The sequence below is a fragment of the Emys orbicularis genome, chromosome 7 (genome assembly GCF_028017835.1).
Source record: "Emys orbicularis isolate rEmyOrb1 chromosome 7, rEmyOrb1.hap1, whole genome shotgun sequence".
Classification (NCBI taxonomy): Eukaryota; Metazoa; Chordata; order Testudines; family Emydidae; genus Emys; species Emys orbicularis.
Genome location: NC_088689.1, coordinates 22,500,855 through 22,513,862, shown reverse-complemented (window position 1 = coordinate 22,513,862; position 13,008 = coordinate 22,500,855). Strand labels below are relative to the sequence as shown.

At 40.7% G+C, this 13,008-nt stretch overlaps 1 protein-coding gene across 1 annotated transcript in view; it reads left to right on the top strand.

The window, feature by feature from the left end:
* The window catches only part of ADAM12 (ADAM metallopeptidase domain 12), a 298,168-nt gene extending 285,758 nt beyond the window's left edge, over positions 1-12,410 (top strand). Inside the window, exons 22-23 of the mRNA XM_065407602.1 lie at positions 9,751-9,881; positions 12,353-12,410. Of these exons, the coding sequence (XP_065263674.1) occupies positions 9,751-9,881; positions 12,353-12,410 (189 nt within the window). The remainder of the gene's footprint in view (positions 1-9,750; positions 9,882-12,352) is intronic.
* The last annotated feature ends 598 nt before the right edge of the window (positions 12,411-13,008 follow it).

Below are 13,008 nucleotides of genomic sequence, written 5' to 3'. Positions count from 1 at the left end.
TGGATTTTAACAGAAAAATCCATGTTAGCGGTAGAGGTAGCAGATTTGAAGGCACGGGATGCTGCACGGACAGAGGAGTCTTGTGAGGCAATCTGGAGAGAGAGGGATGAACTTCTGGGGAGAGTAGGAGACTTAGAGGAGGAATTGTATCAATGTAAACATGAGAACAATGGACTTGGGGACCCCAAACCATCTGCCCCACTAATGGAGCTGAAGGAGACACCTCCACCACCCTACCCTGAAAAAACACTGTACCCACCACTGCCAGTGGACGTTGTAAGCCAGCAATCCACAGTTACAGCCCCTGCGAGAGAGGCTACCCGGTAGGAATAGTGGCCCTGGTTGCAGGGTGGGGGGGACCATGCCCCACAAGTAGTAGAACAGGCAGAAATCCGCCCCTTGTCCCTGAAGGACCAGGAGGCAGTACTAGGACGTTTGGGAAAGGTACCCCGGGAGGATTGGGATCAGTTTGCTGTGGCTAGTGGAGGTGGCCAGGGAGATGGAGGGTCTAACTTGTGAGGACCAGGTGATCATATGGCATAGTCTTTTGGGACAGGGCACCTTAGGAATCGATGCGACAGGACTGGCACACCCATTTCTAATCCCCGGACAGGTGGCAAAACAGTTGTTTGGAGTTTACTCTCATACTGCGGGGTTGAATAAGATGAAGCGAATCCCTGGGGAAACAGGGCAGGATACACTTAATCGCATACAGGCATGGGCACGGTGCTGGGTGAATCCCCTGGATGGTCCATGGGTGATACCCCAGACAGGGGCACCTGGTGGGGGTGTGGAGCATGGTACGGGTGTGGAATTGCTGGAGAAATAGTTGGAGCTGAGCAATCCTCACTTCGTGGGGCATTTAAGGTTGCAGCACCCTGAACTTGCTCCCAATCAGCTACCCCAGTTTCTGGAACAGGCAGATGTGTGGAGGCAGATGCATCGGGGGGAGAGCCGGTCCATGTTATTACTGCAGGGGATCAGTACAACATGGAAAGGGGTGGGTCAGCCCGCAGGGGAGGAGGTAGAGGGAAAGGTCGTGGCTTTGGGGGGGAGGGGTAGTCAGGGACAAGCAGGCAGCTATAGAGCAACAGATCCAGAGACTGCAGGCTAAACTTACTACCCAGGATCTTACCAGATCAAGGGGGAAAGTGGTCCCGGAGGCGAGAACAACCAGGGAAGTGGGAAAGTGAAGAAATAAGCTAACACTTGTGGCACCTTAGAGACTAACAAATTTATGCCCAAATAAATTTGTTAGCCTCTAAGGTGCCACAAGTACTCCTCATTCTTTTTGCTGATACAGACTAACATGGCTACCATTCTGAAACCTGTTACCTGTAACTGGAGGTTCTTCAAGATGTGTGGTCCCTATTTGTATTCCAGTACCTGCCCACCGTCCCCTATGCTGCGGAGACTCTTACATTGGGGTAAGAGGGAGACTGAGGGTGTCTCGCCCCACATAGCCTCCTATAACCTCACACAGAGCATGTAGTGACATCAGGAGGCCGTGGGGGGTCAACAGACACTGCTGCTGAAAAACCTTCCAACTCGGGCACATGGCACGCCTGCGCACCAGTGTTTGGAATACAAATAGGGACCACACATCTCAAAGAACTTCCAGTTACTGGTCAATAACCTCCTCTTCTAACTGTTTGCCAAGTGTAATATTTAAAAGTCTATGACCAATATAAAATTTTCTTTTGTATAGACGTCTTCATGAAACAGTTTGATTATCCATAAGTCAGATCTTCAGCTGATGTAAATCAGCATAAAGTTATAGCACCTAGTGAATCCAGTCCATAATTAGGTCGTCATTCATGTTTTCCTTGGTTATTCTGTAATCAGTTGCATGCTACTGCTGTTATGCCACACCACATTCTCATCTAAATCAACTTGTTACAGAATATCCTTACTGTACGACAGTGGTTCTCAAACTTTTGTATTGGTGACCGCTTTCACACAGCAAGACTCTGAGTGCGATCCCCCTTATAAATTAAAAACACATTTTTAAATATTTAACTCTATTATAAATGCTGGCGGCAAAGCGGGGTTTGGGGGTGGAGGCTGACAGCTCACGACCCCTTGAGGGGTCACGACTCCTAGTTTGAGAACCCCTGCTGTGGGATATAGTTGGTAAGGAGCCAGACCTGTATTTACTGTCTGCATGTTCTGCCACAGTCATCTCAAACTGGCTTTATAGTCAGCTCCCTGATACAGAATCCATTGAAGCACCTTCTTCACTAGATTAATAAAGACCCCTCTTTCTCACAGTGCATTTTAGATTAGAAACCTCTTCCATAAGCAGGTCAGAATAGACCAAAGGAGCAAATTAAAGTTGATATACATTGTTTATAGCTGCCTACTATATAAGAAATACACTTTCTTTCTCCTAAGCACAGCTGTAACAAGAGCTAGTGCCATTATTGAAAACAGCCCTTTCCCCAAATACCAATGAAAACCTGACATGCTGAACTCGACTCTAGGTTACTGATATAAAATTGGAGAAAGAAATCTATCCGTAAACACGTTTAGCTGAGGCTCTGTAGGGGAAAAAAAACCAGGGTCAGGAAAAGGGCCTTATTAGCAGAGAGAGCTTGAGCAGTGAAGCACCACCTCTGTGGTACTGAGGGCCATATTAGCAAGTTGCCAGGAGCTCAAGGGTCACAACTAATTTCTATGTTCATTCCATAAATTGACATGGCTTGTGTCAATTTGTATTCCCTATGATACACTTAGAAATGAAACACAACTGTAAAGATGCAGCTTTTCTTGTTTTCTCTTCTCTCAAACATTCATTTCTCTCCTTCTGAGGGCCACTGTTTTCTTATATCATTTTCTCCCAGTTAGGTGATTTCTTCTTCTGTCTCTCTCTCCTATCACATCACTGTTTTCCTATCCATTCTTTGTCACCTCCTCCTAACTCCCTCTGCCAATCATCTGCCTCTGCCTCTACTGCCAGTCTCACCTTTTTCCTGTGCCCCCCCTTGCTCTCCTCGTTTTCCTCCTCTTCTCCATTCTGTTTTCCCAACTGCCATAATTACCATACTATGCCGTTCCCCATTTTTCCTTTGTCCATCTACTTCATTGCACCCTGCTAATACCATGATTAACCAGTGTAGCTACCAGCAGATAAAGGGTGTGTCTCCATGTAGAAGATATTCCAGAATGAGATCGGGTGTGAATTTCAAATTTTCCCATTAAGCTCAGGGTTGGCCTTACCGTGAGGCGAACTGAGGCAGCCGCCTCAGGTTCCAGCCTGGGGGGAGGGGGGAGCCCCTAGGACCCAGAGTGTAGAAAATTGTGTCTGCTGCTGGTGCATATGTATTCTCTCTGCTCTAGATGCACAGAGATGGTGGAGTGCTGTGCTAGAGGAAGGGGGGCACAAGAGACATAGGCAGGCAGGAGAAAAGGTGAGAGGGAATAACAGAAAGCAGCAGGAGCTGCAGGGAGAGAGAGAGGAGGAGGAGCTTCTTATGTACCTCTCTAGCACCCTTAGGAGCCTGGACTGATTAACACCAGCTTCTCAGGGAGCTTCCTGTTTCCTGCTACTTCCCTGAACCCACTTGAGGAAAACAGGCAGTCAACTGAAGTAGTAGGAGCCAGTTAGGCCCTTAAGACGCTGATATCTTCCCTCACTCAGGCCCTGCTACCAGCCTGCTTATTTGTCCCCTTCAACTGAGTGTTGAGAGCTACTATAGCTGGCACAGAACAGCAGTCATGAGTGAAAGAAGAAAATGCCCCTCTGGGGAAGCATTCAGAAAAAAAAAGCAAAGGAAGCTTTTCTGTCTAAGCAGGAAGGAGCTCTCCTGTGATACATAGACACAAATGTTCACAGTGAGGATGTGAGTGGTGAGGAGATGTCTGATCTTCCAGTTAGTCAGAGTGTAGGTGACGTGGTAGCTACTGCAGCATCCATATCTCCATCTCAAATGGATGTAACCATGCACATTCCTGAAGAAAAGTGTAGATCAGAGAAGAGTGTGGTGGAGGTGCAAGAAACAGCTGCTGCTGAGTTTAGTTCCTTAAGTCTAGATGATCCAGGACTGTGGACCCACTTGAGCAGTAGCCTGAGGGACTTCCTTGTACTGCATGGGCCACAGCAAGTGAAAAACTTCATGTTCCCCAAAGACAATGAAAATAGAAGTTTCCATCCAACACATTACTGGTGTGAAATCTCCAATGGTGACAAAGTGGAGAGGCCATGGCTTATGTACTGAAAAACCCAGAATGCTGCATACTGTTTTTGGTGCAAACTCTTCCAGTCTAATGTTCCAGCCACATTGGGTTCTACAGGAACAAAGGACTGGAAAAATCTGGACAGAAATCTGGCATGCCATGAAAAGGCAGCAAATCACCAGAGAGAATTCCATAGATGGAAAGAGCTTGAGATGAGACTAAGGTTAAAGGCCACCATAGCTGATCAGCATCGAGAGAAGATTGCATCAGAGTCTCTTTACTGGCAAAATGTTCTGAAAAGGCTCATTGCCATTGTGAGAATGCTTGCTACCCAAAACCTAGCACTGCGTGGCACTTCAGATCAGTTGTATGTGCCAAACAATGGAAACTTCCTTAAAATTGTGGAGCTGATGGCTGAGTTTGATGCTGTACTCCAGGAGCATCTAAGAAGAGTCACCACCCGAGAAATGTACACACACCACTACCCTGGAAAAACAATTCAAAATGAGATCACACAGTTACTGGCAACAAAAGTCAAACAGAAGATTGTGGCAGATCTGAAGTCAGCAAGATACTATTCTGGACTGCACACCTGACATCAGCCATATGAAACAAATGACTTTAATGGTGCGTTTTGGAACAACAGAACCTAGTGAAAATGCCCCTGCAATGGTGACTGTCAGAAAGCATTTTCTAGAATTTATTGACATTGATGATACTACAGGAGCTGGTATGACAAATGTGCTTCTTAAAAAGCTGGAAGATATGGGAATTGCGATACCTGACATGAGAGGTCAGGGCTACGATAATGGTGCCAACCTGAAAGGAAAGAACAGAGGAGTGCAGACACGGATCCGAGAGTTAAACCCTCGAGCTTTTTTTGTCCCATGCAGTTCTCATTCATTGAACTTGGTGGTCAGTGATGCAGAATCAGCTTCTAGTGAGGCTGCTGAATTTTTTAAATGTAATTCAAAGCATCTATGCATTTTTCTCTGCATCAACTCATTGATGGCAAATTCTGAAGCAACATCTGGGAACATCATCTCTGACACTAAAACCACCGAGTGCCACACGATGGGAAAGTCGAGTGGAGGCAATAAAGCCTATCAAACACCAAATTGCGAAGATAGATGATGCCATAGTTGCCATTATGGAGGATAATGCTATGACAGGAACGGTTCGTGGGAGAACAGTGGCAGAGGGAAATGGAATCACCAGAAACATACATAACTTCAAATTTCTGTGTGGCTTAGTGTTGTAAGCAAGAGACACCAAGGTGTTGACCTTGATATATCTGGAGCAATGGAACAACTGGACAAAGCAAAGTCATATCTACACTCTTACCGGTCAGATGAGGGATTTCAAAACATTCTGAAGAGTGCACGGACGTTGGCAGAGGAACTTCACACTGAAGCTATTTTTCCACCCATTCAAGAATACAAGAGTCACCGAAGAAGACGACATTTTGATTATGAGGCACAGGATAATCCCATAAGAGACCCCAAACAACAATTCAAAGTTGAATTCTTTAACCAGGTGCTAGATTGTGCAATACAGTCAGTTGAAGAACATTTCATGCAGCTCAAGGAACACAGCAGTATATTTGGGATATTGTATAATATTCCAAAACTCCTCACTATACCTGAAGAAGACTTACACCAGCAATGCAGGGCACTAGAGACAGTGTTGACACATGATGACATGTGCGATATTGATGCGAGTGATTTAGGTGATGAACTGAAAGCCCTTTCAAGATACATTTTAGCAGGATCAACTCCAAAGGCTGTTCTGGAATATATGTGCACAAATAAGATGACCACCCTCTTTCCAAATGCTTTTGTTGCTCTGCGCATACTTCTAACACTTCCTGTAACAGTTGCCAGTGGAGAACGCAGCTTCTCCAAGCTGAAGTTAATAAAAATACATCTGTGCTCCACAATGACACAGGAGAGGCTGGTTGGCCTTGCAACCATCTCAATAGAGCATGAGCTGGCTCAGACTGTGGACCTTCAGGAAGCAGTTCAAATCTTTGCAACCAAGAAAGAACAGAAAGCACCACTTTGATTAGTCAAACAGATTAAAATTCCAGTGTTTGCTATGCAGACAAGAAAAGTTACATTTGCTGTTCAGGCATTTGAAAGTTAAGTGTTACTTAAAATTTTTGAACAGGCATTTTAAGTTGTTAGTTCTCCTTTATTGGGATAGGTAGCAGAGCAGTACCATGAGAGGAGTAGAACAGGAAGAAGGCAGAATTGAGACCTTTCAAAGTTTTGGCCCAAGTGAGGGGGCATGAGGGCATCATTTGAGCTCCCCGCCCCAGGTTTCAAAATGTTGTGGGCCAGCACTGATTAAGCTCTATCTACTACCAATGTGAATTAGGCTAAAACCCAAAAAAGACACCTCAGTGGAATGGCTATTCTGGAATAATTTCCTCATGGAGGCAAGTCCAAAGGCCGATTGAGCACAAGGTGCTGGCACTTCCTTGTTCTGTGCCCCGCAGCTACCCAGTAAGCAGTTCCATTCCCTACTAATGGGCTGGGCGAAAGGAAGGTGCTACTAGCAGAGAGCTATGGGAGAGGAGCTATGAAATAGTAGCTACCTGCCACTTAGGATAGGTAAAATGGATAAAGTAACATTCCTGACCTTTGTTGATCTTGTCCATTTAGATTGTAAGTTCTTCAGGCCCGGGACTGTCTAACTATATTTTTTAGTGTGCCTAGCACATTCAGGTCCCCATCTTCATTGGAGGCATCTAGATACTACCATAATACAAATAAATAAGAATTTTCATTAAGGCCTGATCCTGCAAACACAAGTGAATAAATAACTTTACACAGATGAGTTAGAATGCTCATCTGAGTAAAGCTACTCATATGCAGAAGCAGGTCACTTTCATATTATTGTAGGCAGTCAATGAAACGAAGGTTTTACGATGCAAGACGACTAAATTCCTTCTAATTACTTGCCATCTCTGTAATCCTGATTTTTATTTATTTGATCATTAACTCTTTGGCAAAGAAAGACTAACTGCAACCAAATACAATGGTATAATAAAACTGCACACAATCTCTCATGTGCCAACCACATTGAAAGGTTTTTGTTTTTTGTTTTAAATCCATTACCTTAGGGAACCTATATTCATAATCATAACTCAATGTAGTATTTCAGTAAGAGGCAATTCCACATATATGCAAAAAGTTGTTTCCTATGTGGTTCAACTGCAATCTCCCTTCTTCCAAAATGGTATATTGTGCTTTAAACAGATACATACATGCAAGTTTTATTCCTCAAGAAATCTAGCACATGTGGTTTCTTGACTGTGGTTTATTTGAACAGAAAGGCTGCTTCTCTCTTACAGATTTCAGGTTGTCCATTTTAAATCCACTGAAACGTACCAAATTTTGAACAGTTTCATTTGCTAGGATCTATAATTGACTTCATAAGCATCATCATTATATTCCTATCACATAGAAAGATATTTACAAGAAATTGCTGTTTTTTCCACCATAGCTGATTACTTCATTACTATTTGCAATATCCCTCGTATTTTCCTTTTATGAAGTCTATTCTTCACACATAGAACAGCACTGATAAGAAAAATGTTTTTTCCTTTATTTTGAAGGAGGAAGTTGATAAGAGCTCAAAATTCTTTTGGATGATGGTCAATGTTGACTTGTATGGAGTGAGAGATTATTTTAACTTATCATAGTAGCCAAACAGAAAAAAAAATTATTTCGTATTGCCATTCCTCACTTACATACACCATTAGTACTAGTTATGCCGTGACTGCACGCAAGGAGAGGAGGGATACAAAACTGTAGTTTTAAAAACTAAAACTGTTCTAAACTTGAACTGACTGAATCCAAAGTTTACCCAAAGTCCAGCTTTTTTCTTCTTTGTGATCAGCAGGTTTAGTGGTCATTCCCCATTTCCTTTTAAAAGTGCAATGCTTATGTTGAAAATGAGATGCTTACAACAGATAATGAAAATTTGGTGTTCAGAAACCTTTTTTGCTCAGCTGCACACATGCCAAATTGCAAACAATATTAAATGGTGGTCGTTTTTTGGCTCACAAACTGTGCAACAAGCATCCTTCTCTCTAAGACCAATGAAACAATGTTACCATCTTTGGAGCAGCTTGACGACCACACAGTAATGACATTAATTCATGCCTTGCAGCAAGATTACTACTGTTCTTTACTAATGAACTACTTAATTCCACAGTTCTTTTGGCTGAAATAAATTGCAGCTGCATTTATAACAATTCCATGAATGCTCACCAGTCAAACTGGAATCAGAAAGGTTGATTCTAGGGTCATCCAAAATTTGCATTTTGAAGTCATTTCTGCTATTGTCATCTCCTGTAGGAAACCTTGTATGTGTTTACTAATTGTAAATTAACCAGGCCAAAACACTGCCTCCGGAAACAATGGAAACTCATCCTGGAGACTTGGATGTGCTATTGGAATGCAGCTGCATCTAGATTTGCAGAGGGAGAGGGTTGCAAGAAAATAAAAGTTGGGCTTGTGCTCTTTTTTTGCTCCTTATAATGTATAAAGATGACCTGAAAGGGTTTCTTTAAATAACTAAAAATTGTGTTTGCTTTTCAAAATATTTTTAATGCTAGAAATTCAGGCCCTGAAAGACACACTAACAGGAGAACTAGTGAAATTATGACATCACATGAGTTAAACAAATTAAAATTGGGCAACTGAAAAAGGAGGGGATGTTTACTCAAGTTATTTAAAACTGTTTGTTTTGTTTAGTTTTATGTTAACACCTGCTAACTTTTAATGATTAATTACAATTTTGGACAAAAGATGTCTTTTTAACACCACTGCTTCTTCAATAAAGGAGTGAGGTCACAATACACATGCAATGAGACCCATCAGAGGTTCTCCCACAAAGGTAGTGAAGATCAGATTTGTTATTCCCAATATTTCTAAAATAAAAACAAAGAGAAGGAAAAAGCCTAAGAAGAAATCCTTTGCAGCCCTCTTTATATATCATAAGACAATAAAAAATAGTAGAAGCTCATTTAAAAAAAAACAACCCCTTTACAGATCACCCTTATAAACATATGTGGACACAATGGACTAAATTCATCCTTGATCTAATTGCATTGTTGTTACCTACCCTCCCTTGATTTGCTACTTTTTTGTGTATTGCATGAGCTTAATTGAGGGCAGAATATGTCCCCCAGTCCAAAACATGGATTATGGAATTACCAAATTTACAATAGGAAAGTTAAGAGTGAGTTTTATCTAAAAAGTTCTTTTGGTCTAAACACATACAGCATCGTTCTGAAAATATGCAATATAAAGATTTGGAAAATTTCAATCACATTTGAAATGTAAAAATTACAGTCTATAATTTGGACATTGTGTGATATACTGTAGGATTAAAATGCACCTCTCTGATGAACATTTAAAAAATAATAAAACAACAACAAACCTTAGTGTTCCATGTGTTCTGTCTACCGCATACAAAAGTCTAAAGCAACTCCATTTAAAATCAAGTGTTTGTTTTTTCATTTTGTTTACAAAGATTACATGATCTGATATCTTTTTATAGGAAACTCTCAAACCAAACCCTCCTCAAAAGCCTTTGCCAGCAAATCCTCTGAACAAAACTGCTCGGTTTAACAATGCCTCCAGCCCAATATTTGGACATCAGAAACTTGTGCCTCACATTACTCCTGTAAGGTTAGTTTTGCTAATCAAAATGTTTTTTATGACCTATAGCAAATACTTTACTGGACGTTGTAGACTCTCCCTTACTTAGAGCTGACTTACCATATTTTTGGAAAAACCACCTTCCTCTCCATTTAAATGGTCTGTCATCAAATAAGGTTCCCTGCAACTCCCTTACCTATATATTAGCATTGTGCTTGTATCTTACTCTGGTAGTAAACAAGTATATCACAGAGGAGATAAAAAATGAAGACATCTATTATACAGCAATGAGTTATATTCTAACTGCACATAAAATACCATTGTAGAGTACCTTTATTTATTACCAAGATACATAGCAATCATTTTCTCTGTGTTTATCAAATATGTGAAAGATAGGGCCAGATTCTCAGCTACTGTAAATAAATGTTGCTCTATTTTTTTCCAATGGAGGTATGTCATTTTATACCAGCTGAGGATCTGTCTTTAAACACCTAATTCACTTTATTTTTCAAACTCTTATGTAATAATAATTTCATATTGTACATTACTCGGACTTTAAGGTCAGAAGGGACCATCGTGATCATCTAGGCTGACCGCCTGCAAGGAATGATGAAGAAAGACTGTGGCAAGGAGCGCAAGAAAGAGATAGAGAGCATTACCCTACAGCTCTCATGAAGGCAAAACTCATGCAAGAGCTATATGATCTTATATAATGTATGAAAGACCGCATGCAATAACTTTGCACATTGAGATGATATTCTGCTGTATCAACAATGCTTTATTGGCAGGCACCTCCTATAAGGAAGCTTGCCATTATTTTATAGTTTCAGCATTACCAGAAAGTAATGTAGTTGGCAGTGGTTCCGAAATTTAGTGTCACAAAGGATGCAAGGATTTCATTACATTTCTTGGGAAGAATTCTTGGTGAATAAAACAGAATAAAACTAAAAACATACAAGATAAATAAGTTCAAACAGGCATAGCAAAGATTTACAGTAAAATCATCCATACTGTAGATACAGAAAATTGTTTAGAAGCTTCAGTACTTTGCTTTGTGATTTCTGTGTCAACACGCGATTTAATCTGTGCCCATTAAAGAAAAACAAATACAGTTTTTCTTTCAAAATCAGGTCATTGCAGTGACTTTTCATGAGGAAAACTGTGTGGCAAGATAAGTGTTTGTTTTTACAAACTCCTACCCCCCCCCCCACCAAAAAAGTGAACAAACAAGCGGATAGTGACGTTGCAGCACAAACTGAGACACTGAAGTATGATTCTGAAAATCTTCAGTAGCACAAAAGAGATGTCTCTTACAGCAGCTGCTTCGAAAGAATCCAGTAGCTAGCCTTTTCAGACAGCACAGTACTGCTGCAGACAACTAGAACTGGGGATGATAGCATTGCCACCTTTTTGAAAGATGATAGCAATTTAACAGAGACTCATATTTGATAGGAAGTTTTGGGGTTTTTTTGACTAGTGTAGCCCTGTATGTAGGAAATGTACAGAGAATCTTCATTATATTCCTCCCTTAGCCATCTCAGCCCCATACCTCCTCCACACACAAACATTTAATCTTTTAGGTGGTATTTTAAAGGGTACCTCCTAGACCTTATCTTCACTAGGAAGTTTTATCACCCTTTATCTAGAAAGTCTCACCCGTGTTAATACCGGTTCATCTCCACCAATGGTAGCACCAGTGGGGGATCTAGTGTAAATAAGGCTCCATTAACTTCCAAATTTCCATTTTATTATTGTATCATGTAACCCTAGAGTTTAAATCTTCTACTAATTAAAAAAAATGATTCTCAAAGAAATAAAAATAATGGAGTTGGAAGCAATAGCAGTTCTACCCTGAGGCACCTAGTGTGATGCTCTGCTCAGAAAATTGAAAAATAAAACCAAAATAACATTTTACTTTCCTAATAATTCTGTACGTTATGCATAGCTCTTAACTTACCAGTATTACTCTTCCAGGTGGAAGATCCATGGGAGGGAGAGAGGAGTTCCTCCAAGACCCTGTATTGTGTATTATGCATTCCAGTAAGATGCTCTTAAGAAGCAGTAACAATACTTCAAGGTGGCCACCCACACATCTTTGAACTGGTAGCTACAGTACAGGACTAAGAGGAATTTTTAAAAGTGTCCTAAATTAAGTGACCCCATAGGGAGCTAAGGAAGGTTATAACACACACCTAGAACTTAAGCCTAGTTCTGCCACTGGTCAGAGGGCAATATTTTAACAGCTGAAGGGACTTGTCTGAGGGTCACACAAGCAATCTGCTTCTAGAGCAGATCTGATGGTGGCTTCAAAAGAAGTTGGATGTCCTACCTTTTTCCAACATAAAAGTTCTGTGCTGCTTCTTCACAAAGTGAAGATAAAATTGGTAAATCCCTTTATTGCTGAATGAATTAAGCTATACATCCTAATGCCAAAATTAAAAATAGAAGTTTAACAATTTCTGACATTTTCATTTATATATTTCTCATCTTTTTTCAAACAGACCTGCACCTAAACATCCACAAGTGCCCAGATCCAGCAACACTGCCTATGTGAAATGACAAGAAAATCTGACACCTTTCTGAAAAAAGTGAAGACAGAAGTTTGCACTATCTTTAAACTCCAACTAGAGTGGGTTTAAAAAAATAACAATACTTAGAATTTTTAATGTTTAAAACACCATTGTTTTTAAGAACTCTGAGCTACTGCTTTTGGTGCTGTGCTGTGCTATGGTGCTCATGTACTTGCTCAGGTACTTGTAAATTATTAATTTATGATGAATATTTATTACAGTGCAGTGCACTGTAGTAGATATTTTTTTACCATAGCTGAGTTTTCCTAGGAAGGAAGCCTTTTTTATAATATTTCAGTGAACTTGAAACATTCTGCTTTGTGTCTTATGTAGAGTGTTTAGTTTTGATCTATTCTTTATAGAGTACTGATACTCATGGATAAATCAATGGATAAACAACTCTAGTGATCTCAATGGTTTATAACAAACCTGTGAATGATTACATCAGGGTGAGCCATGTTTTCTGGAATACAGTGAAATGCCCGATATCTGCACACGAATGTATACCGTATCTGTTTAACCAAAATAACTGTTACTAGTTGTACTGTAATTTCAAGATGCCTGGTATCACTGTTTGAAATTATCAG